This window comes from Hypomesus nipponensis, chromosome 10 (assembly GCF_054491055.1).
Source record: "Hypomesus nipponensis isolate SF chromosome 10, ASM5449105v1, whole genome shotgun sequence".
In the NCBI taxonomy this organism is placed as follows: domain Eukaryota; kingdom Metazoa; phylum Chordata; class Actinopteri; order Osmeriformes; family Osmeridae; genus Hypomesus; species Hypomesus nipponensis.
The window spans coordinates 15,791,695-15,817,500 of record NC_140370.1 but is presented as its reverse complement, the minus strand read 5'-3'; the positions used below and the strand labels follow the sequence as shown (position 1 = coordinate 15,817,500).

The window sequence follows — 25,806 nt, the reverse complement described above, 5'->3', positions numbered from 1 at the left end:
TGGCTTGCATGATCAAAAACTCACACACACACACACACACACACTTACACAAACACACGCAAAAACACAGACGCACACACACATACAAAATGACCAAAACACACACACACAAAAGACCAACCTCCTCTCACACACACATAGCGAGCCCCCCTCCCCCCCTCCCCTCCCCACAGAGAGAGTAGCAGAGGGAGTTCCCCAGGTGAGGCCTGCTCCCTGCTTCAGCATGATAAATCATGCACAGCCACACCGACGAGCCATAAATCACCCCCTGCTTTAGCTCGGGAGATACAGAGGGGCTGTGTGTGTCTTCCTGTGTGTGTCTTCCTGTGTGTGTGTGTCTTGTGTGTGTGTGTGTGTGTCTTTTTGCACGTGTTTGCATATGTGAGTGTGTCTTTTTGCATGTGCTTGTGTTCGTTGTGTGTGTCTCCTTAATAAGACAGCTGAATGCGGGCGCAGAGCCTCTCCAGTCCTCCAGGGGCACTGTGCTCCTGTGTACCGGCCAGCAGGTGCTGCTGCAAAGCCAGGTTTGGCCAGGCAAGACGGGGGGGATACATTTGGAGAGAAGGTCTCGATTCAGTCATATCCTCTCTCTCTCTCTCTCTCTCTCTCTCTCTCTCTCTCTCTCTCTCTCTCTCTCTCTCTCTCTCTCTCGCTCCCTCGCTTAATCTACCTCTCGCCTACACCTCTGTTTGGTTTTCGATCTTCCCCTCCTCTCTGTACCTCTCTTTTCTTTTCTCTCACTCTCTGTTTTTATATAAAGTGTATATCACCTTCTTTATATAAAAAGAGAGTGAGGAGAGAGAGAGAGGGAGAAAGGGAGGGTATATCACCCTCTCTCTCTTTATACAAACAGTATCTCTCTCTCTCTTTATATAAACAGTATATCACCCTGTCTCTCCCTCTCTCTCTCTCCCGCCCTTTTGTCCTGCCTGATTTTGGTCTAGTCTTTGTCTCCCCCCTCTCTTTCTAGTTCTGTAGCCTCTCTCTCTCTCTCTCTCTCTCTCTCTCTCTCTCTCTCTCTCTCTCTCTCTCTCTCTCTCTCTCTCTCTCTCTCTCTCTCTCTCTCTCTCTCTCTCTCTCTCTCACACATCCTCTATTCCCCCCTCTCTCCTGTATATGCCCCCCCTGCCCCTTCTCTATCTCTCCTATCCTCTCCTCTGTCTCTGATCTTTGTTCCCGTTTGTTTTAATGTGACAGAAAGCCGGTGGGCAATGGTTGCTAGCTGAGAGAGAGAGAGAGAGAGCGAGAGAGGAGAAGAAAGGCCTGTCTATATCCCCCTGAGGGACACACCTGGGGCAGAGAGTCTCTCTCACACAGGCTTTGAACACGCTGTGTTGTCGTAGCGTTCAACCTCCGGCGTGTGCTAATTAGAGCCCAAACTGACCCTCGCCAACCCCCCTCCCCTCCATCAATATTGCAAATGAGAGATGCTTGCAGTCGAACGTGCGCTCTGGGAAAGGCTTAGTTAGATCCCATCTCTCCTGTCAGCTGCCGTGGTTACGTGTCTACAGGTCTCCTCGTTAGCTGCCGTGGTTACGTGTCTACAGGTCTCCTCGTTAGCTGCGAACAAACAGGAGGAACCCAGATAAAAGAGCAGAGAAAGGGAACGCGCTCTCCCATCTTTTACAGGCGCTGGTGGCTGGTTTGTACGTGATCAAAGGTATGGGGGGGTTGAAGTGTGTTATCCACCTCAAACGGAGCTGTAACTCATTTGGGTGATCAGTACAGCAGGATCAGGGTTCCTCTAAGCCAGTGCTCACCTTAACCCTGGAGCAGTCCCTTACTGGACCCAAGACTGTCAGTTGAACTCCCCTGGCCCATGTTAACAGCTCTGTGTGGGTGTCACTTTGTCTAAGTGGCTGTGTGTGTGTGTGTGTGTGTGTGTGTGTGTGTGTTTGTTCTGGCTCGTTCAGACATTCTGCTGTCAGGGGCTTGGAGTGACTCAATAAATCCCCAACTCAAGTCTTGTGTTGCAGAATGAAGTCAAATTCAGTTGGACGTAAGATTCAAAAATACTCACGAGACAAAAAAAACTGTGGCAGCCTTTGAATCTCAACTTGATGCAATCTATCTGAAATGTTGAAGCTGTAGCTGTAGCTGGGGAAAACGTGAGGGGAGATCAAACATTTTGCACCTACAGATCAGCACGGTGGAATACCCTGGAGACAATACCTCCACCCTAATGAGAACTTGGAGAGAGAGAGAGAACACAGAGAGAGAGACAGAGAGAGAGCACAGAGAGAGAGAGCACAGAGAGAGAGAGCACAGAGAGAGAGCACAGAGAGAGAGACTGAGAGAGAGACAGAGAGAGAGACAGAGAGAGAGCACAGAGAGAGAGCACAGAGAGAGAGAGAGCACAGAGAGAGAGAGAGCACAGAGAGAGAGAGAGCACAGAGAGAGAGCACAGAGAGCACAGAGAGAGAGAGAGCACAGAGAGAGAGCACAGAGAGAGAGACAGAGAGAGAGACAGAGAGAGAGCACAGAGAGAGAGAGCACAGAGAGAGAGAGCACAGAGAGAGAGCACAGAGAGAGAGCACAGAGAGAGAGCACAGAGAGAGAGAGCACAGAGAGAGAGAGCACAGAGAGAGAGAGCACAGAGAGAGAGCACAGAGAGAGAGAGCACAGAGAGAGAGCACAGAGAGAGAGAGCACAGAGAGAGAGAGCACAGAGAGAGAGCACAGAGAGAGAGAGCACAGAGAGAGAGAGCACAGAGAGAGAGAGCACAGAGAGAGAGCACAGAGAGAGAGAGACAGAGAGAGAGAGCACAGAGAGAGAGAGAGCACAGAGAGAGAGAGCACAGAGAGAGAGAGCACAGAGAGAGAGAGCACAGAGAGCAGAGGGAGAGGGATGAGTAAAAAAAAAAAAGAGAGAAAGGAAGTAAGAGAGATATGAACAACCACACAGGGAGAAGAAAAGGGAGAAAACAAGGAGAAATGCCCCCTGAAGACAGTAGCTTCACGGCTTGAATATTCCTCTTCCCAGCCACCTGACTAGTTGTTGAGGATAACGCTCTTCTCCCTGACAAGTCTCCCTCGGAGTGTGAAAGCGCATGTCACCATTATCCAGGCCTGCTTTCCTCAGAGGGGCCGTAAAGCTACCCTGGCCTACATTGTCAGGCCCAGAATGCTGGAGTATGTCTGTCTCACGTCCGGAGTCTCACTTTCCCTTAGTCAACACAACATGACAGTCAAGTGTAGTTAGTCTCTAGTCTGGCTGGCCACCGGATGAGGCCGGGCCTCCTGCCTGGGGACACAGCCTCGCTTGGCGGGGCTGAGGGGCGGGGCTGAGGGGCGGGGGTGAGGGGCGGGGGTGAGGCTGAGAGTCAGGGGCTCTGAGACTCAGACTGCAGATCTCCGGACCCTAGTATACTGGATGTCTTAGCGCAAAAAGCTAATCTGTTACATTTCTTCCCGCCAAAAGAAAGTTCTCACTCTGTGTTGCGTGTGTCCGAGAGATGTCAGCTGTCAGACAGCAGGTCTTCATGAGGCTCGGGCCACAGAACCATCGTGTTTGGCTCGACCTGGGCTTCAACTCAAGGAAAATCTGTAAAGTGCTGCTTGGAAAAAAGGCAGGTTCCCATTGTGTGTCAGGTCTCTATTGTGTGTGTGTGTGTGGGCTGCAAAGCCTCTCTCTCATTCCCTCTCTATCCCACTCTCTGGCTTTCTCTCCCTTCCTTTGCCTCTCTCTGTTTTCCTCTCCTGTCTCTCTCTCTCTCTCTCTGTCTTTCTCTGTCTCTCTCTGTCTCTCTGTTTCTCTCTCTCTCTCTCTGTCTCTCTCTCTCTCTCTCTCTCTCTCTCTCTCTCTCTCTGTCTCTCTCTGTCTCTCTCTGTCTCTCTCTCTCTCTCTCTCTCTCTCTCTCTCCCTCTGTTGTCGTGTGCATTGTTCTCCAAACGACCGTCACCTCAGCAAACGGCAGCATGTTAATTCCTGTTCGCCGTTAGTGTGTTTGATGTGCTCAGCGGAGTGAGAAATCACTCCCCTCAATACACACACGCACACAACAATGCGCTCACATGCGAGCCCTCACAAACACACTAGCACCATCACCAGTGAGTCACAAGGAGCCACATCAGCTGGAGGTGCAGTGGATGATGACTGTGGAACAGCAGGCCGTGCTGCTGAAACAGGGGGATGCACAGTAGATCTGGATCTGGGTTCTCTGGATCCTCCAGGGGAAAGGCTGTTGTGTTGTGTTCTCCAGGTTTGTGTTTTGACCGTGTGTGTACCTGCGTTGTGTGTGTGTGTGCTGCACCAGTGAGTGTGTTTGGGTGTGTGCAGCTTGCTTGTGTGTGTGTGTGTGTGTGTGTGTCTGCGGCCGTCCCTTCAGTTCAAACTGGAGCCTCAACACACATGTTCTCCATTACCTTCTCCCAGCACACACACAGCCGCCCTCTCTCTCTCCCCTCTCTCTTTCTCTCTCCCCCTCTCTCTCTCTCTCTCTCTCCCCTCTCTCTCTCCCCTCTCTCCCCCCAGTCCTTCCCCCCTCACCTGTCCAGCGATCATGTTGACGGTGTTTAGACACCAAACACAACCTGAAACCGCTCGTATGTGTTGGACCGCCGCCTAGCTCAACTCAGACCTCGCTCCCTGGCTGATTGCTTTCAAAACAAGCAAATCAACTCTCCAGGAGAGTGTGTGTGTGTATTTTGTGTGTGTGTGTGTGTGTGTGTGTGTCAGTTCTTTGGCTCCTGCAGAGTCCTGTGTCAGTCAGTGATGACTGAAAGCTGAGCTGTTTACTCAAGGTCATTCTATATGAAAGTATACTGTGCACTGTTTCTCGACCCTGTGCAGGAAGGAAGCTTCTCTCTTCTGATCTAGAGAGCAAGACACTTCTGCATAAAGGAGCTGATAAAAACCTCTAAGGGTTGTGGTGAGGCCTGTGACTTTTACCATAGCATTGTAGCTCGCTGGGTACCAAGATTCTTAATGCGTTTTGCTACTTGAGGAGAGCTTGATTTAAAAATGGGCAATTCCGTCCGTGCGACGGCGTGAAAGAAACGACACGTCAAATTCGCCTTGTGTGTTTTCGTCTTCAGTGAAATTACTTTCATTGATGGTGTTGAATGGATTTGGAGGTTTTCTTGAAAGCAAAACTCGGAGCTGACATTGATAGTGGGTTTCTGTAGGACATAATCTCCTGAAAGTTGTCCTGATGGGCTCTTCTTCTTGATTAGACTGTGTGTTTACCCCCCAGCACATTAGTATGTAGATTGCTATTTGGGCTGCGGTGTTGATGCTGGTGCTGTGAGACTGTATGGAAAGCAGAAATTGCTGGTGAATTAAGTGGATTGCAGCTCATTGTCATTTTGAGAGTGCTGGAAATCTCATTTCGCTGATATTGTTATTGCATTTCCTCTTCTTGTAGGACAGAGATGGACGGAGAGACTCACACGGACACACACACATACACTTTCCCTGACACTCTCCAACACAAATACACACACACACATAAACCCACTATCTCCATCACAGGCACACACTTTCCCCTATCTCTCTCTCTCGGATGCACACGTGTTACACACAGCGCACGCACACACACACACACACACCTCATCCACACAGACACACACACCTCATGCACACACACACATACAGTATGCACACACACACACACACACACACACACATCAGCAGCACCAGAAGGGGGCCTTGCACAATGAGGAACCCTTGTTGTGAAAACAACATGGATGCTCTGTATTGTTTGGGTTTGCCATCCAGAGCTCCTATGTATCCTGGAAACGTGGCCCTCAGCCACACTCTCTCTCACTCTCTCTCTTTCTCTCTCTCTCTCTCTCTCTCTCTCTCTCTCTCTCTCTCTCTCTCTCTCTCTCTCTCTCTCAATCTCTCTCTCTCTCTCTCTCTCCATGTTTCTCTCTCACTCTCTCGTCCGTCTGCGTGGCTGACCGATCGGATGATGACTAATTGAATGAGCCGGGTAATGAAAGCCCACCTTGAGTGATGTGTGATGTTCTCCAAGCATGCATGGAACACCTGGGGCCTTTGTGGATGCGCCGTCTCACATCATCAACAAATGGAACTGAGTCTGACCTTTCAAGAGGGGCTTCCTGAGTGGGGTCACACACCCAATGACCCAGGGGCTCTCCTTGTGTCTCTTTGCTTCCTCTCTCCTTCTGTCTCTCCTTCTGTCTCTCCTTCTCTCTCTCCCTCTCTCTGCTCCCTCCCTCCCTCCCTCCCTCCCTCCCTCCCTCCCTCCCTCCCTCCCTCCCTCCCTCCCTCCCTCCCTCCCTCCCTCCCTCCCTCCCTCCCTCCCTCCCCCTCACCTTCTCCCTCTCTGAAGACACAGATGTGTGTATGTGGAAGCGATGGGATAGGTTAGGTAGTCAGTGATGAGAGAGGTCAGGTCTTCCTCCTGTTTTCAAAACACCAGAAGGACCGGATGGACATGTGGAACGTTTCAGAGAGACAGGCTTGTGTGTGTCTGTGTGTGTGTGTTAAAGAGAGGATGTCTGTTCATGCGCTTCTGGGTGTGTGCAGTACATCTGTGGATGCAAGTGTATTGCTATGTTTAAGGTTAAAATGGTGCGTGTGTGTGTATGTCCATAAAGGTGTGTTCCTTCATACTAAATGTGTCTAGTATGACGGGGGTGTGGGGGGCGTTGAGACCTCACTTCATTAAGTGCAGCACTTTACAGTGCTCGCAACACGGACCACTTCATTTACTAACAGAAAGGGGGGGGGGGGGAGAGAGAGAGTCAATGGACTCCCCTATTAAACTTTAATGAGACAGTCCACCTAGTGCTGCAGCTTCTTGGCTGCTGCTGTTTCAGGAGCTGGAAACACACAATGACTCGGCTGAAAAACCCATCTACCCCCCTCCACACCCCACCTGTCTATCGCCAAGCAACCATTAACCTCCAGCCCATGCATACATTATTTAGACCGTGGTCCAACCACTCTGTCTGAAACCTCAGGAAATGGAAGGTCTGGGTGGACCATAAGGACGGGAAAGGGAAGCGAGTTGTTTTCCTTGTGGTGACTTTTGAACCGTGAAGTGGAGACGGTGTGGTAAACAAATGTGAAGTTGGGAGAACAGCTATGGTGTTATGTTGCTAACACATAAGAACGGTATTCATTCGTACCATTCTCATTAACCACCCGCCATGTTGAGACCAAGATCGAACTAATGAAGATCTGTTGGTGTTTGGTCATTACGATGCCGATAGGAATGCTCATTTTGAAGAAAAGGAAAATCGACATTGTCGCTACATTGGCAGCACTGTTTAACCGGTAAACATTATCGTTGGTTAACGGTTAATTATGGTTTGGTGCTAGCTTCGTGTCCTGGGTGATAAGGACAGTGGTGTCACTGACCCCAAGGCTCCTGTCGTCGCTGCATCGCTGTCACTCTGAAAGCACCCCGTCCCTGAGAGCCGTTATAGCATCAGCGCTGCGCCGGGACTCACGGTAGCGATAGTGTATGCGACGATGAATGTGAGCTGGCTATGTTCTCGTTGCAGACAGTGTCGTCTAGGGGAATTTGGTGTGAATGTTTAATTTGGTTTGGGCGATCCTGTCATCCCTCGCTAGGTTTGAGAGTCTGTTGTTGTCTGTCTGACTGTGTCCGTGTGAACTGCGGAGCTCGACATCCCCAAACTGTCGTCCCTGAACAGTAGCACACAGTTCAAACGGCGAGTAAGTAACAAAGTAACCTACTTCAGTTGATTTTTTTTCTGGTATCAGTACTTTTTTTTGTTTCAATAAAAACTAAGTGTGTGTTTTGAAAGATTGAAAAAAATATTTTGAAAAAAGTTTCCTAAAAACTAGAAACTTTTGTGTTTGTGTCGGTGTCAAAAAGAATTTCAGGCGCCTGGTTTCTGTATAACTAGCCTGGAATGCTACATGCTAGTTAGTATAGGCCTACATGACCGGGAAGCTGGGTCAAGGGTAGCTAACTAGCCTGGGCCTCCTCCAACCTCCCACCTCAACACTGAGATTGACAGGTTTGCCACCCTGTGCCCCCCGTGCCCCCTCCCCAGTAGAGCCCCCTCAAACCAAATGCCACATTGCCATGGCAACCCGAGGCAACAGCGGGGGACTCATTTTCATACTGATGAGGCGGCCGGTTGCAAAACCTTCCTCAGGTGGCAGAATTAAATTTTAATAACTCAGTGTCTGGTTCTGCTCTCCTGTCCCTTTCTCTCTCTCTTTCTCTCTCTATCCCTTTCTCTCTCCATCCCTTTCTCTCTCTATCCCTTTCTCTCTCCATCCCTTTCTCTCTCTATCCCTTTCTCTCTCTATCCCTTTCTCTCTCTATCCCCTTTCTCTCTCTATCCCTTTCTCTCTCCATCCCTTTCTCTCTCTATCCCCTTTCTCTCTCCATCCCTTTCTCTCTCTATCCCCTTTCTCTCTCCATCCCTTTCTCTCTCTATCCCCTTTCTCTCTATCCCTTTCTCTCTCTATCCCTTTCTCTCTATCCCTTTCTCTCTCCCTTTTTCTCTCACTCTTTGTTCCTCTCTCTCCCTTTCCCCTTTCATCCTCCCTCTTTTTCTCCTCCTCCTTTCTTACCCCCCTCCCCTGGAGCTCAAGTGGACAGTCAGACATGAGCACACGTCTCAGACCCAGGGTCTGTAGACAGGGTCCTGGAGGGAGTGCTGGGGCCAGCCTGGTGTTCTGGTCCTGGAGGGAGTGCTGGGGCCAGCCTGGTGTTCTGGTCCTGGAGGGAGTGCTGGGGCCAGCCTGGTGTTCTGGTCCTGGAGGGAGTGCTGGGGCCAGCCTGGTGTTCTGGTCCTGGAGGGAGTGCTGGGGCCAGCCTGGTGTTCTGGTCCTGGAGGGAGTGCTGGGGCCAGCCTGGTGTTCTGGTCCTGGAGGGAGTGCTGGGGCCAGCCTGGTGTTCTGGTCCTGGAGGGAGTGCTGGGGCCAGCCTGGTGTTCTGGTCCTGGAGGGAGTGCTGGGGCCAGCCTGGTGTTCTGGCTTAGAGGGTTCAGCCATGAACAGTAGACCAGCACATGCCAGGTCTGCGTGGCTTTTCTATCAGGTTAGCAGCAGATGCTAATACGCTATTATATGGAGGAGACTGTCCAACCGGTTAGGATTATGACGTTTTGTCTTTGCAGTGTGCATACGGGTGTGTGTCTGTGTGTGTGTGTGTGTGTGTTCCTGTAAGAGGCCAGGAACCTAGTTTTACTGTAAATTGAATAACAATGAAATAATCTTGATGCGTTTTGTCTGTCTGGTTTCCAGGAGGAGGTGGAGGGGCGGGAAGAAGAGAACGGACGCATCGAACCGATTGGCCGAGCTGACTCCTGTATAGACCACACCCCCGTGAGGTCACTAGAGTAAGTTGTCCATTCGCAAGCTGTCCTCCCTGGCTTGGGAGTCTCTCCTAACCCTCATGTCTCAACCCTAATGATGTCTGATCAACTTAACTTTACTATTCCCATTTCATTGAACTGTATTTTTTCCAGGTATTAAAAAAAACAAAAACTTTTCCAGATATTCGATAACTTTTCATTTAGCGAAACAACTTTTTTTTTTTTACAGGTATCTAGGGAGACCTTCAGTTTTGTTTTCAGTGTTTGAATTAATTTGTAACACACAAATGTTTGTTGATCCAGTAAATGTTATTCAATGCAGGTTTTGAGAAAATCTGTCTTAAAACCACTGTTCATTGTTTAAATGTGATTGGTGGAACTGAACAACACAAGTCTCTCTATTGGTAACCATCTCACTGACCTGGGTTATCTCCATGGTGATAGTAACATTGGTGATTTTAATGTACAGAACTTTGAGCTGCATTCTTTGTACACACAATTGTGCATCTTAAATAGCATTTGTAGTATTCATATTATTATCAACAGACCTATAATTTGGATTTTTCCCTATCTCTCCTGCATGCGTTCAGTCTTTTATGCAGGTACAGTATTTTAAATAATATAATTCCTGCTTTGTGTGGATGGCTTTCTTATACACATAATTATTAAAATAAGCATAATCATCCTAACAAAAGAGCAAATTATATATATTTATCATATTCATATGACAGATTCATAATTATATGACAAAGGTAGAAGTTGCAATAAGAGCAGAGATACTGAAGTATAGAACCTATGTGTAAAGATGCCTTGTAATTGGTGGGGATCAGGATTCCATTCTAGAATGTGAAGCCCTGTGTTCCAAGCTGTTTCCCCCGGCGACCCTCTAAGAATCCTGACACATCCGTTAGGGATGTCTTCAGAAGCTGCAACACATGCCAATCCCTGGCCTTTCCTGCTCACAACACACACACACACACAAACACACACACACGTGTTTTATTCATTCCTCCTTTCTCTATTTGTTGTTGTTCCCTCCCTCCCTCCTTCTCTCCCTCTTTCCTCCTCGTCTCATTTCCTGTTTTTTTTATCCCCATGTGCGTCCAACCCTTTCACCTCCTCTCCATCCCTCACTGTCTCCCAGTGACATGGTGAAGCTGGTGGAGGTGTCCAATGACGGGGGGCCCCTGGGGATCCACGTAGTGCCTTTCAGTGCCAGGGACCGCAGGTAACGCCCCACTGCTGCTGCTGGGGGGGGGGGGGGGACAGGGACAGGGGACAGGGGACAGGGAGAGGAGAAAGAAGGGGGCGGGCAAAAGGAAGGAGATGGGAATGGGGGGAGGGGGAGGAGAGGAGGAGTATGTGGGGTAAGGAGTTGGGATTGCTGGTAAAGCCCCTCTGCTTACGCTGTGAAACTCTTGATAGGTGGATGGAGGAGGGTAAAGGAGTGGGAGGGAGGATGGCGGGGGGCAAGGAGGGAGAGGGGAGAGCAGGTATAGCCCTCACCACCGGCCCCTTATGCTGTGTACGCTCTGATACTGAGGGGGAGGGAGGGAGGGAGGGAGGGGAGGGGGGAGGAGGTGGGGGGGGCTATCTGTGGGACACACGTACACACACACAGTGTGTGTGTAGCGTCTACACACACACAAACACACACACACACACACACACCCCTCCCCCCTACTCACAGACATACCACAGCCCATACATGTGGAGTTTGTGTTCACATCATGAAGCCATTTGCCACTTTACAGTGATCAATCATGGTCGCTTAGTGTTTGCAGGTGACTTGGCTGCTGTCGCGAGTGGTTTATATGATGAAGACCTTCTACTGAACAGTTGTAGCACGTTCTCCCAGTGTGAGGAGGTGGGAGGGACGTAGTTTCAGACTTATCCAGAATCAGGCTTTACAGAATGTTTACACAGGTCGCGTTAAAGGGAGAACCTGCTCAAGAATGCGGCCTGTTTTTGAGATTTGTGTATACTTCAAAATGTGTGGTCGTATGGGTTGGTTAAGTCTGTTCCAGTTATCGACATGGCAAAATCCTAGATCCGACACTGCTTGAATCACACATTTCTCTTGTTGGTGGAAACAGATCTTCTTTCTCATGACACTAGGTCACGTATGAGAATTGCTGTTTTTCAACGTATTGTGAAACGTTAGTTTGTCTGGCAGACGTCGAGAGTCAAAGAACCAAATCTTATCACTGTTTTCCGCCTGCCAACTTAATCAAAGTAAAAGCACATTCATAAAGCCCTTTTCTTTTATTGAGGAAATGTCATGGGCAAATGTTATCACAAGATTAAAATCCAGAACTTATTCATCAGTGGGAAAAGCTCTCATAAAGGATTGCATTGTGTTACATCTCATCGGAAGCAATCAGGGAGATTGTCGGTGAACTTTTGCTGTGCTCTCGAACTTTTGCGTCTCTGCATTCATGTGAGCTGTAAGCCCTGCAGTTCAGCTGGGGCCTCGTGGAGGAAACCACAAGGAGGCTGTATGCACAACATCTCCCCAGGTCTGACACGTTAAGACTTTAAGCTGTGGCCATTTTGTAAATGGCTGTACGGTATCAGCAATCAATATGATATTGTATATTTGAAGTGTGGTTGTGGAAAGGATACGGCATGAGTGTCTTGTGAGCCGAGTGCATCGATGGAATGCAGTCATGGCTCTTATGTTTGAGTTTTTCGTTTTTTCTCTCTCTTTTAACACATTAGTCCATGGCATTTGGGTGTTTTCCTATTGTATGTGAACCTAAAATATGCAATATGTAGGTTCAAATAGTAAAACAAAAGCAAAATAGTTTCCCATCATAAAGGTAACTTGGAGGAGAAATCTGAGACTGAGTTACTAAGAGTTTTGACCCCTCTCCCTACCTGTGCTGTAGAGTAGCATGTTAGTGCAGCAGCATACTAGATGGTACATCAGTATGGTAGAACTTCCTGGTCTAATCTGGATGTTCAGGTGGAGTCAGCAGTCAGATGGTGTGTGCGTGTGTGTGTGCGTGTGTGAGGGCCCTCGGTGTGGACGCCTAAGCAGGTTTACCATGGAGATTACTCCCAGCACCAGTCACAGTTGACAAGTCTGCAGCCCTGAATGTGACAGAGCAGCACTTTTCCTAAATCCTCCCACTCTGTTACTGTGTGTGTCCGTGTGTGTGTGTGTGTGTGTGTGTGTGTGAGTGTGTCCGTGTGTGTGTGTGTGTGTGTGTTTGGCATGCACAAGGAGGTGAGCCGGAGGGGGTGGAGTAGGAGGTGAGGGGGGTGGAATGGTAGAACACCTGCAGAAGAAGAAGAAGAATAACAACATCACCCACCTCCTCGTACGAGCGTGTGGGACGGGGGGTTTAATATGCTGGCAGACGTTAGCACCTTTCACATCTCCCAGTGGGCGTGGAAACCTTTCTGGCTGTGATGGTTTGCAGGGAACACACAGGCTGGCGTGCGTTCTAGCTGTTGTTTTCATCGGAGCGGTCGAGGGCGGACAGTCTCGTGTTTATTGGCGTGTGGTTTGGCGTCTTTAGCGTCGCTAATGTAACTTGAGCTCATGTTGCTGTTAGCCTCCCTACTCTTTTACTCTGGTTTTACCATGATTTATAAAGGGTACCCCCCCTTGCCACACACACACAGACACTCAAACTCATACAACAATTATAATTGATAAAACACAATGTATGTATACAACATCAATCCAAAAGCTGAACATGAGGCACAGTACACAGATTGCAAAATCTGCGACAGGAAAATAGTCATAAAAAATGTAAACAATGACTAAAAGCATGATAACCCCCCCCCCCCCCCCATGGTGTTGTGGTCGTTCCAGGACTCTGGGGCTGTTGGTTAAGCGCCTGGAGCGTGGGGGCAAGGCAGAGCAGCTGGGCCTGTTCCACGAGAACGACTGCATCGTCCGCATCAACAACGGAGACCTGCGCAACATCCGCTTCGAACAGTAAGCCGTCTTACTGGAGGGGCCCCAAGCTCCACCCCCTCACCTCCGCCTCCCATGCTCCGCCCCCTCACCTCCTCTTCCTCTCCTCTTTAGGCTAGTCTCTCTGCCTTTCCTTGCCTCCTCGTCGCCTTTCCATGCCCTGGCATACCTCAGCCGTCTGCATCTAACGCATGATGCTCTGCTGCTGTTAGCCGCCATGCTAACCCTTCCCATGTATTGTAGGTATGCTGCTGTTAGCCGCCATGCTAACCCTCCTTGTGTATTTGCGTTGCCTGTTAGACTCTTGGCTGCTTCTCCTTTCTTAGCTTAGCTCTCTGGCGTAACGCGACTCTAACCCTGCTTCTCTCCTCTCTATGACCAGAGACATCCACTCATACCCCCCCCCTCCCTCTCTCTTCCAGATAAACGGATACCTATTGTGTCCTAAAATACTCCATTGCTGCTGCTTTTCAGCTCTCCTCTCGCTTGCTGTCTCTCGATCCCGTCTTCCCCTCCCTCTCTCTCTCCAGTCCCTTCAACCAGAACCCTAACAGCTTCTTGCTCCCCTACCTCCCGTCCTCCTCCCTGTAGGAGCTGTAGGCGGCATGCATGTCTACCTCCTCCTCCTCCTCCTCCTCCTCCTCTCTGTAGGAGCTGTATACAGGGTGCTTGTGTTCTTGCAGGCATGTAGGTGCAGCAGTTTCACCTCAGCAGGTTCCCAGTCTGCAGAACCCGCTGGGGCATCTGATGAAGCTGCTGCACCTACATGCTGCATGTCAGCACAAACACTCCTACGCTGGTGCTCATGCAATATTCAAATGAAGAGAGGTGCTGTTCGTTGTGCAAACACACACACACATACACACACACACACACACAGGTACATGTACAACATGCAGATGGAACGAAATATTATCAGCATGCATCTCGTGTACAATGTACACTATCTGGATGTCTGGAATGTCAAGTACCGTTCCAGTTCTGTGATTTAATCTCAGCCCTGGTTGCTCTGTACAGCGTTCCCCTCGATTCAGACAGGGAAAATCTAGAAGTAGGCCGTATTGTCAAAGAAGCCTTCGATTTATTCAGCAAGTGATGGGCGTTCCTGCCTATCCTGTGTGCAAACCCATCTGCAGTATATTTATATATCCCCGTAGCCTGGGACTGGGGATAGATTACACCTAGCCTGCCTCTCCATCTCGCCTGGAACTGTAAAGTAGCCGGGCGGAGAACTGAATGTAACCTTCAGGGGAATGTTATCTCTGGCTGGCAACGTCAGGGAATAGTGAGAGAGAGGGGGACAGAGAGAGAGTGAGAGAGAGAGGGAGACAGAGAGAGAGGGAGACAGAGAGAGAGGGAGAGAGAAACAGAGAGAGAGGGAGAGAGAGAGGGAGACAGAGAGAGAGGGAGACAGAGAGAGAGGGAGAGAGAAACAGAGAGAGAGGGAGAGCGAGGGAGAAAGAGAAAGAGGGAGACAGAGAGGGAGAGAGCGAGCGAGGGAGACAGGGAGAGAAGGAGAGTTCCGGAATTCGGTGTTGTCTCTTCAGCTGTTGGGGAGGATTGGACGTGTTCGAACGACCAAGTCAATTTTATTGTAACAGGTGCTGCTAACAAGCCTCATGCTCCAGCCAGTTGACAACCAGTAGAGATTTCTATTCCACATACTGTACTGTACCTCATATTTAAGGGGTTTTAAAAGGATTTTCTCCAATCCTCCTATAGTGTAGAGAAGGCTTCTGTAGCCATTTGAAGGATGATGTGTTTAAACTGTCAAGCCTGCTCTAAAGCTGGGCCATTGTTACTCTAAGAGTCCATTATTGTTGTAAAGCGTAGGTGGGTGAATGTGTGTGTGTGTGTTCTCACAGGTATTTGCATGTGTCTGTTTTTGGCGTGTACATGTGTTAGTGGGTGTTTTGTCTGTGTCTTTGTGCGCCTACAGTACTTGTCTGTGTGTTAGTGTGTGTGTGTGATTTTGTTTGTGGTGTTCACTAAGCCTGTTCTCACGCCTCTACCCTCTCTTCCCTCGCTCTCCCCTGTACTCCTCCCCTTCCCTCCCTCCCTCCCCCCCCCCCGCCCCCCAGAGCCCAGAACATGTTCCGCCAGGCGATGCGTTCCCCCGTCATCATGTTCCACGTAGTGCCCTCCCCCATGAAGAACCACTACGAGCAGCTGTCCCAGACCGAGCGCCCCCCGCACCCCCCCTCCTCCTCCGGACGCTTCAGCCCCGAGTCCCTGGCCAGCGAGCGGGCCGGGGGCACCCCCACTTCCAGCCTGGACCACACCCCCCAGCGGATGTCCCGCCACGGCCCCCCCCTGACCCCCAACGCCCACTCCCCCCCGCCGCCCTCCATGGGCAAGCCGCCCACAGGCCACGCACCCTCGCCGCAGAAGCTCCTAAGCTCCACCCCCACGGGAGGGTACGCGAAGAAGGTCGGGCGGAGGCTGAACATTCAGCTGAAGAAAGGTTGGTGGTTTGGTTCCTAGCTGGGGGGGGGGAGGGGGGAGGAGGGAGGGGGGGATAGGAGGGGAGGGGAGGGGGGAGGGGGCGGCTTGAGTTGATTCTGGTGTCCTTGGGTTCATCTGGGGTTCTGCAAATAGATTTTCAAGTGCTATTGTAACGCAAGGGGTGCTTATTTAGATCCATCTGACGAGAGTGGACCACTCTGGAAACACTAGTCAAATGAACACTCCTGGTGTCTAATGAACACTGACACGGTAGCTGTGTGGCTTGGACAGACTGGGTTCAGACCTGGGAGTCAGGAAGGGCCCAGAGTCACGGAACCCTGGAGACGGAAGCCAGGGCACGAATTCTAGAACCATCTCTTGTTCTGAGTTCCGGGTTCTGTGTGCTGTAGGTTTGTCTGGGTGTTCCTCTGTGTGTCTTCATCTCATCTGCCCAAACCCCCCCTCTCTGTGGCACTCCAGTTCAAACAGCCTTTTTAGATCTAGATGTTAGCAAGTTTATGTCTTCAAGTCCAATAAATAAATGATTGGTTTGGTCTTGATGCTTGAAAGGCATGTTTGGTATGAGATATTACAGTTACTGAAGCCCATGCTGAAAGGAGGGCTTGTGTATGTTTATAACGCACGCACATAAACACATATACCCAACACACACACACATAAACACATATACCCAACACACACGCACATAAACACATATACCCAACACATACGCACATAAACACATATACCCAACACACACGCACATAAACACATATACCCAACACACACGCACATAAACACATATACCCAACACACACGCACATAAACACATATACCCAACACACACGCACATAAACACATATACCCAACACACACGCACATAAACACATATACCCAACACACACGCACATAAACACATATACCCAACACACACGCACATAAACACATATACCCAACACACACGCACATAAACACATATACCCAACACACACGCACATAAACACATATACCCAACACGCACGCACGCACACACACACACACAGTGAGGTAGGTCTCAGGAGTGCTGACAGCGGTGGAGATGGTTGGCATAGGCTCCGTGCCAACCCCACACCAGGTGTGTGTGTGCCAGTCCATCTCCACAGGGACCAGAAGGCTTGTTGCTAAGCAGCGACTGCTCCTGGATCCAGTCAATGTGTGAGGGGTGATGTTGGTCTGTAAACCAGGGTTCTGGTGTGTGTGAGGTGTGATGTTGGTCTGTAAACCAGGGTTCTGGTGTGTGTGAGGTGTGATGTTGGCTGTAAATCAGGGTTCTGGTGTGTGTGAGGGGTGACGTTGGTCTGATATGACTGGGACTATGACTGGGAGATAGGCCGTGTGTTGATGGATGTGCTTCGCATGGAGCCCTGCAGTTTATTAGTTTGCTGTTGTTGGACGGCTAACGAGAACTATGACTAGATATAGGCTAGTTTTAAGAATCGGTGTACAGCACAACGATAACTACAACTATATAGAGGGACGATATTTTTGGAATCACTTTCAAAACTTTTTTCTTTTTTTTCAATTTTTTTTTCCTAACCCTAACCCGTGCATTTTTTTTGTTGGTGTGAATTTCATAGTTTTTGTATTCAATTTCATCGTTAATAAAGGCTTCTGTAAGTGTTTCTGTCCGTGTGAGAAGCAAATGAAGGAGAAATGAAAGAAAAAGAAATGAACGAAAATGTAAAAAAAAGAATTGCCTCAGACATGTCAATTATCTAACTTCAGTGAAGGATCATCCCTTGAAACACTCGGTAGTCTAAATCCTGCATGTCCGGGATATAACCCCCAGGGGATTAAACCCAATCTGTTAGTAATCTAAATCCTCATTAGAGTAGAGCAGACAGGTATGTATCAATCAAGCTAATGGAAGTCCTAACGATCTCTGACTCCATTTGAAACTCTGGAACACTCAGCCTACCAGGAAGTGTAACGCACACCTCTCTCTGGGAGGCCGGCTGATTGGCTGAGGAAAGATTTGGAGGGACCTGAGTGGGAGGGGTTTAGCGTTCTGCTTGTGTTTCAGTCCACTGTTCTGTTCTCACTGCCAGACCAGGGGATTAGATACCCTGTATGTTCTGCTTCTTGATCTGACTGTGTTTCCCAACTCACTGTCCCTCCCCTCCTTTCACCCCCTCTCTTGTGCCTTTCATCCTCTCCTCCTCCCCTCCCTCTCTCCCCGCATCTCCCCCCCCCCCCTCCTCCCCCAGGTCCTGAGGGTCTGGGGTTCAGCATCACTTCTCGTGACGTGCCCATCGGAGGCTCCGCCCCCATCTACGTGAAGAACATCCTGCCCCGCGGGGCGGCCATCCAAGATGGCCGCCTCAAGGCCGGAGACCGTCTGCTAGAGGCAAGCACACTGACCCCCACTGACTCTAACCTTGTCTCACCTGTCTGACTATAGCCTGTCTGACTCTAACCCTGTCTGACTCTAACCCTGTCTCACCTGCCTGACTCTAACCCTGTCTGACTCTAACCTTGTCTCACCTGTCTGACTATAGCCTGTCTGACTCTAACCCTGTCTCACTTGTCTGACTCTAACCCTGTCTGACTCTAACCTTGTCTCACCTGTCTGACTATAGCCTGTCTGACTCTAACCCTGTCTCACCTGTCTGACTCTAACCCTGTCTGACTCTAACCCTGTCTCACCTGCCTGACTCTAACCCTCTCTGACTCTAACCTTGTCTCACCTGTCTGACTATAGCCTGTCTGACTCTAACCCTGTCTCACCTGTCTGACTCTAACCCTGTCTGACTCTAACCCTGTCTCACCTGCCTGACTCTAACCCTGTCTGACTCTAACCCTGTCTCACCTGTCTGACTCTAAACCTGCCTCACCTGTCTCCAGGTGAACGGGGTGGACCTGACTGGGAGGACGCAGGAAGAGGCGGTGGCTCAGCTCAGGGCCACGCCCATGGGCGGGGCGGTGGGCCTGGTCATCCTGCGCCAGGAGGAGGCCTTCATGCCTCGTGAAGTGGTGCGTGTGTGTGTGTGTGTGTGTTAATAATACTTTTCCATTCTCCCTGTGTGCTCTAATCCTCCTCTCATCCCAGTGTATCCATACAGAGTTTCATTACTGGACTAACACGCAGGGCTGTGTGTGTGTGTGTGTGTGTGCGTGCGTGTGTTCAAGGTTGGCCAATCACGCAACAGATTGATGTTTAGCCTCCAGCTCTGAGTTCCTCTTTATGATCCTGCTTCAACATTCCTCTCTGGAAATTATTTTTCTTTCCTTGTTTTCTTTCTGCCTTTCTCTGTCTCACACATTTTCTTTCTCTCTGTCGCTCTGTTTCTCTCTTTCTTTCTTTCTTTCTCTCTTTCTTTCTCTCTTTCTTTCTCTCTTTCTTGCTGTTTTTCTCTCTAACTCTGTCTCCCCTCTCACTCTTTCAATATGTCCCTCCCCTCTTCACTCCCTCCTTCTCTGTTCTTCCCTCTCTCTCCTTCTCCTCTCTTGATTGGCTAGATTGATGTATGGCAGAATGAGCAGGTGCTGGGCAGGTAGGACCAAAGTGAAAACCACAGTCCTGCAGAATATCAATCACCTCCCACACAGTCCGCAGTCCTGCGCGCGCGTGTGTGTGTGTTGTTAGAGACGCCGTTAGAACAGCACTGAGAATGTAGAAGTCCATCCATCATGTGTGTTTATCACCTGTCCAGATGTTTCTGTGGAAGATGTCTGGTAGAGGGATTTCTTCTCCGTCGCTTCGCTCAAGTTTCATGAGGCTCGATGAGCATTTTTTAATTCAGTCTCTGCTTACATTTTGTTTTACATTTTGCATTACTTTAATGAACATCTGGGAGAAACTAACTTGCTGGCTAATTGACAGTTATAATGTGGTTGAGTAATATCACGGTGTTTCACCGGCATACGATGCCTGACAAGGCAGAATGTATGACAGGCCTGAAGGTGTTTATGAAAGTGGAGTAAATGACTGATGCTGTTAGTGACCTCTAAATCACACACACACACACAGACACACACACACACACATACAGCAGGGACTCCAGCATCTCAAGACAGTCAGCCACGGCGTTTAAACACCCCTGCTATCGAACGTTTTGTTGAGTAATAGCGACAGGCTGCACTTAAATTTCCCCCCCGGTTGTCATAAAAATAGACCGCCCCACAACCCCAAAAGAAGCTGAACCATTAGAACGTCCCAGCCCCGCTACCATCGACCGATCTTAATCAAACCGGCTCATCTGATTGGTGAGGGGCATTGCTATGGGGAGGAAGCTGATGTGTGATTGGTCCGGCTGACACTCAGGGGCCCAGTTAGATGTGGTAGATGTTTACGAGACGCTTCCTGATCGATAACGCATCTTTAGATTAAAGTAGAGACTCTGGTCCAGATTAGTGACAGGTCTGGGATGGTTTGGTGTGTTTTAATGAACTGTCATTCAGTTCCAAGTTAGGATTTATTCCCCTCTAGCTGTAACAAATGCCAGGAGACAGCTTAACGGCGCCATCGGCCGAGCAGTGATCTAGCGAAGGTGTTGTCATGGGATACCCAGGCTTTAATGTGGCTATTGACTATGGATGTAAGCTAATTAGAAGTGGGTGGTTTGCGGGTTAGAGGTACCATTTCCTTAGCATGTTCTTGGCTCCAGGGACATCCTCCACTTGTGTTTCCCAGACGGAATACGCACGCGCTCGAGCGTTTTGTTCTTGAAGTTTCCGCGTTGTTTCAATCTGCGCGCCGTGCTTTGGTAGGTTGGAACCCCCTCCGCTGCATGCCCTGCTCATCCTGCCCAGCAGGGCCGGAGATCCTCCTGCTAGTCACACTACAGAGTCCTGGGCTCCAGTCTACACTCATGTGCCCTGCTCACAGGTATTACATTGAACGGTTTTCTTCTGTTTACTCATTTTCCCTTCTTCTCTCCCTTCCTCCTCCAGACCACAGAGCCCGTGATGCAAAACCCGGGAGATTCGGTAAGACTCCGGCCACTGAACTGAACACCTGTTACCTGTGCTCCGCCCCTCTCCCCCACCCCCGCCACTGCTGGGCCCATACCCACCTCACCCCCGCTCACCACACGCCTGCCCTACCACCACCACCACCACCACCACCACCCCTGCTTTCAACTAACATCCTGGCTCCTGATGCATGCTGGGAGCCAGAGTGCCTCTGGCCCTGCTGATCTGGCTGAGGGTACCAGTGGGTCTACAGTATATGGGTGTAGCCGTATTGCGAAACCCTTAACTATTCGTCGAGCGTGCGTAAACACTGAGGTCCATGTGTGGACTGATTGCAAGTAAATGTCCTTAGCTTGAATGTGCCATAAGGTAGTGGATTGGCTGCCAGGGCCTTGGAAGGCCTTCCCTGACTGAGTAACGTGGTTATTCTGGCAGGGTGTCAGGGAGTAACATGGGGGAACTTTAGCCAGCCTCTTCAACGTCTCTTGAACAGTAGGCAGTTTAAATGTCAATTTGTCTCTATTCACAACATCACAAAGTTCATTTACTTACATTAACTGACCAATGAGGAGTGACGCCCTATATCTGTGTTTGTGGGAAGAACTGGGGCTCCTTGTACACCAGAATGAACTGCAGCCATTAGACTCTAAACATGTCTGTCAACCATTGCGATGCTTAATTGGCCGGTTAATTTCAGCCCGGGTGGATATTTGCCGGCTGCATGCATGCTTCCCAACAGGGGACAGCGTGGTGCATTGTGGGTAATGGAGTTTGTTATAATGATCCCAGCTGGCATGTCCACTCCGAATGTTTCCATCAGCCCAGCAGCAGCTAAATATAGAAGGATGAGAGGTGCTTCATGGTGGTCCTGTTCTCCTCCAGGAAAATATCCATCACTACAGTTTCCCAACTGTTGTTGGTAGAATCTCTCCCTCCGGGAAAGGAGTGTTTGTATTCTCGCCCGCCCGCCCGCCCGCCCGCCCCCCTCCTGTCCTTTCCCCTTTTATTTTAGGCTTTTTTCGAACGTTTACTGAAATTGAATGAGATGCTTCGACGACAAACTGAATCCAAAAAATGCACCTTGGATATTACGCAAACTCTCCTCAGTTTTTCCTTTTTTTCTCATTTTCTTTTCTCCCCTCCTTTCTTTTACTCTCCCAGTGAATCATCTTTTCTTTTTCCGGCATATTCTCCCTCTATCCAATAATTGGCTCAATTATAGCCAGCAGATGTTCCCTCTTGTTAGGAGCCTTGTTCCAAACAACTCCTCAACACAAGTGCACTTCTCTCCTCGGCAGGGAGGTTGCCAGGCTGTGAGGCTGGAGCACAGGCTGGGGTATAGATGATATATACAGGCTGGGGTATAGATGATATATACAGGCTGGGGTATAGATGATATATACAGGCTGGGGTATAGATGATATATACAGGCTGGGGTATAGATGATATATACAGGCTGGGGTATAGATGATATATACAGGCTGGGGTATAGATGATATATACAGGCTGGGGTTTAGATGATATATACAGGCTGGGGTATAGATGATATATACAGGCTGGGGTATAGATGATATATACAGGCTGGGGTATAGATGATATATACAGGCTGGGGTATAGATGATATATACAGGCTGGGGTATAGATGATATATACAGGCTGGGGTATAGATGATATATACAGGCTGGGGTATAGAGAAAGAGGGATAACAGGGAGAGGGCCTGACAGAGAGAGAGAGGGATGGAGGGAGATACATCTGGAGTGATCTATTGACTAAAGGGAGCAGATGAGTTGCACTCCAACACTTTGAACAGAAAGCGGAGCACTATCACCATGCAGCTGTAATGACACACAGGGGTGCTGATGCTTGTTCAGTCTTGGCATGTTGGCATGTTATGTTGGTCACAATGGGCAGGAGGGAGGGAGAGGTGGGGTGGAGAGGGGATGAATTCTGTTTATGCTGAGGCAAGAGTTTGGTTGGGGAAGTGTGTGTGTGTGTGTAAGGGTGTGTGTGTGTGTGGGGGGGCCTGGGAAATGTTGTGGGTGTGTGAAGGGGGGGGGGCGAGTTGGGCTGGTGGAGAGGTGGGGTCAACTTGGATAGGTAGGGGCTTTGGGGGAGGATTTGGGGGTCGAGGGGGTCTGTTCTGGTGGGTAGAGGGAAGGAAGGGGTCTGTTCTGATGGGTAGAGTGAAGGAGGGGGTCTGTTCTGGTGGGTAGAGGGAAGGAGGGGGTCTGTTCTGGTGGGTAGAGGGAAGGAGGGGGTCTGTTCTGGTGGGTAGAGGGAAGGAAGGGGTCTGTTCTGGTGGGTAGAGGGAAGGAGGGGGTCTGTTCTGGTGGGTAGAGGGAAGGAAGGGGTCTGTTCTGGTGGGTAGAGGGAAGGAGGGGGTCTGTTCTGGTGGGTAGAGGGAAGGAGGGGGTCTGTTCTGATGGGTAGAGGGAAGGAGGGGGTCTGTTCTGGTGGGTAGAGGGAAGGAAGGGGTCTGTTCTGGTGGGTAGAGGGAAGGAGGGGGTCTGTTCTGGTGGGTAGAGGGAAGGAGGGGGTCTGTTCTGGTGGGTAGAGGGAAGGAGGGGGTCTGTTCTGGTGGGTAGAGGGAAGGAGGGGGTCTGTTCTGGTGGGTAGAGGGATGGAGGGGGTCTGTTCTGGTGGGTAGAGGGAAGGAAGGGGTCTGTTCTGGTGGGTAGAGGGAAGGAAGGGGTCTGTTCTGATGGGTAGAGGGAAGGAGGGGGTCTGTTCTGGTGGGTAGAGGGAAGGAGGGGGTCTGTTCTGGTGGGTAGAGGGAAGGAGGGGGTCTGTTCTGATGGGTAGAGGGATGGAGGGGGTCTGTTCTGGTGGGTAGAGGGAAGGAGGGGGTCTCTCCGGGGGGTTTAACCGGTGGTCTGACTGTTCCTCTGCAGCGTGCAGGTCTGAGGAGGGCGGGGTCGACGAGGAGCGCCCCCTGGCTGTCTGAGGTAACCCCTCTCCCGAGCAGGGACACCTGCAGCATGACATCACTGGGCTGCAACCAATCAAGATCAAGCACAGCTGTGACGCTTGTCAGGCCATGGAAAAATATGAAAGAAGCTGGGTCATGGTTAGGCCTGGTGTTAGGGTTAGGCCTGGTGTTAAGGTTAGGCCTGGTGTTAGGGTTAGGGCTGGTGTTAGGGTTAGGGCTGGTGTTAAGGTTAGGCTTGGTGTTAGGGTTAGGGTTAGAGCTGTGGCCATTTCTGAGGTTGGAGTAAGGATTGGGCCTGGGGTTAGGGTTAGTTCCATGGCATTTAATAAGTGGAATACCTGCAATACATGTGTCACTTAAGTTTAACACACACACACTTTTGTTTTAGCTCCCTTTTGTAGCCCCTGCAGAGCAGAGCTGCACAGGCTGTGCCAGCAGAGCTGCACAGGCTGTGCCAGCAGAGCTGCACAGGCTGTGCCAGCAGAGCTGCACAGGCTGTGCCAGCAGAGCTGCACAGGCTGTGCCAGCAGAGCTGCACAGGCTGTGCCAGCAGAGCTGCACAGGCTGTGCCAGCAGAGCTGCACAGGCTGTGCCAGTCGTTTAAGCCCCGGCTGGGTTGGTCCAGTTTGAGACGCAGGAACTTCCTGTTTCTCTGTTCAGTCCTTCAGCCTCACTGAGACTGGCACCTTCACGCTAGTTAAAACAGAAAAGCCATCAGTAGCACTAGTTACAGCAGTAACACCTTGCCAAACCCTCCGCCCTCCCCCCCCCCACTCTACCCACCCACGCACACAATCCACTCCACCACAATAACGCATAATGGATTGCGTAGCGACCGCGCTAAGCTAACTTCAGCACAATGAGTAATTGTGGCGGCCACGCTACGCGCTCAGTGCTATTCCTGGGTCCCCATGCAGCTGCGAGGCAGCATTCATGTCTCTGAACACAGCCATGTATGAGTCAATCAGAGGGGCTATTCTCCTGCCCAGAACAAGTTCTACTGGTGTAATTAAAGCCATGTTTCAAGCTGCCACCTGTTCCCCGCGCTAGCACCGAGTCTGGGAGCAGATGCTGGGATGGCTGAACATGGACTGTTAACACTGGAGGGAGGGATGGAGAGAGGGATGTAGGGAGAGAGGGAGGGAGAGAGGGATGGGGATATAGGGAGAGAGAGAGGGAGGGAGGGATGGGGATATAGGGAGAGAGAGAGGGAGGGAGGGATGGGGATGTAGGGAGAGAGGGAGGGAGGGGTGGGGATGTAGGGAGAGAGGGAGAGGGAGAGAGAGAGAGAGAGAGGGATGGATTGGGATGTAGGGAGAAGGGGAGGGAGGGATGCAGGCTGCAGTGGGGTGGCAGGTGGAGTGTTAGTTGGGTAGAGGTATGTGTTTTTGTGAGGGGAAGGAGAGTGAGTGTTTGTGTGATGGAAGGTACCATGTGTTTTGAGGGGAAGGAGAGTGTATGTGTTCAAGGGTGGAAGGTTCCAGAATGTGTTTTGTGAGTGGAAGCAGGGTGGTAGAAAGTAAAAATGTGTTTCTGTGCGGGCGTGTCTGTAAATCTGTATGGTGCACTGTGTACTGTACACAGTTGGTGCATTAAAAGTGGTTTAATATTCAGAACAGATGTTCTTAACCGCTGAGGTAACATTGCCTGCAGGATCCACATCACTAAACTGTGGTTGCTGCCATGCAAACCTATGAGGCTTAATCGCTGAGTTACTATGAGTTACTGTTGCCCCCGGTCACACACCCTTCAGTCATTGCCTTAGAGTACAATAGGGCATGACTGACTTCACATTGTGTGTGTATGTGCGTGCGAGGCTGTGCAGGTGTGTGTGTGCGCTTCATTCTGTGCCCTCTCTCTCTCTCTGTTTTTGTCCAGAGTTCTGTCAATCCCGCAGGTGTTTGATATTCATGGTCTATCGGCATGCGGTCTCCAAAAGGCTGTGTGAGAGAGGGGAGGGAGGAAGGGTGAGGGATAGAGAGAAAGGGACAGAGGGAGGGCGAGAGGCAAAGAGAGAGAGGGAGAGAGAAGGGGATAGAGGAAAAGAAAAAGAGAGAGAGAGGGAGAAAGAGAAAGAAGGGGGGCTCACCAGGCAGCCAACAATGCTCTCTACGCATGGGCTCCCTCCGGCAATTACATCCTTCACTGCCTCCCCTCCTTTACCTCCCCCTCCTCCCCTCCCTCCTCCCCTCCCTCCTCCCCTCCCTCCCTCCCTCCCTCCCTCCCTCCCTCCCTCCCTCCCTCCCTCCCTCCCTCCCTCCCTCCCTCCTTCCCT

The 25,806-nt window shown here is 50.3% G+C and overlaps 1 protein-coding gene across 4 annotated transcripts in view; it reads left to right on the top strand.

The window, feature by feature from the left end:
- Positions 1-25,806, top strand: part of pard3ab (par-3 family cell polarity regulator alpha, b) — a 141,092-nt gene that overhangs the window by 53,078 nt on the left and 62,208 nt on the right. For 2 of the 4 annotated variants that reach the window (XM_084706546.1, XM_084706545.1), the window contains exons 6-13: positions 9,202-9,296; positions 10,417-10,500; positions 13,099-13,224; positions 15,285-15,667; positions 17,895-18,034; positions 18,532-18,660; positions 20,581-20,616; positions 23,494-23,547. In XM_084706546.1, coding sequence (XP_084562672.1) covers positions 9,202-9,296; positions 10,417-10,500; positions 13,099-13,224; positions 15,285-15,667; positions 17,895-18,034; positions 18,532-18,660; positions 20,581-20,616; positions 23,494-23,547 — 1,047 coding nt within the window. The remainder of the gene's footprint in view (positions 1-9,201; positions 9,297-10,416; positions 10,501-13,098; positions 13,225-15,284; positions 15,668-17,894; positions 18,035-18,531; positions 18,661-20,580; positions 20,617-23,493; positions 23,548-25,806) is intronic. The other 2 variants (XM_084706549.1, XM_084706547.1) reach the window with 1 other exon arrangement.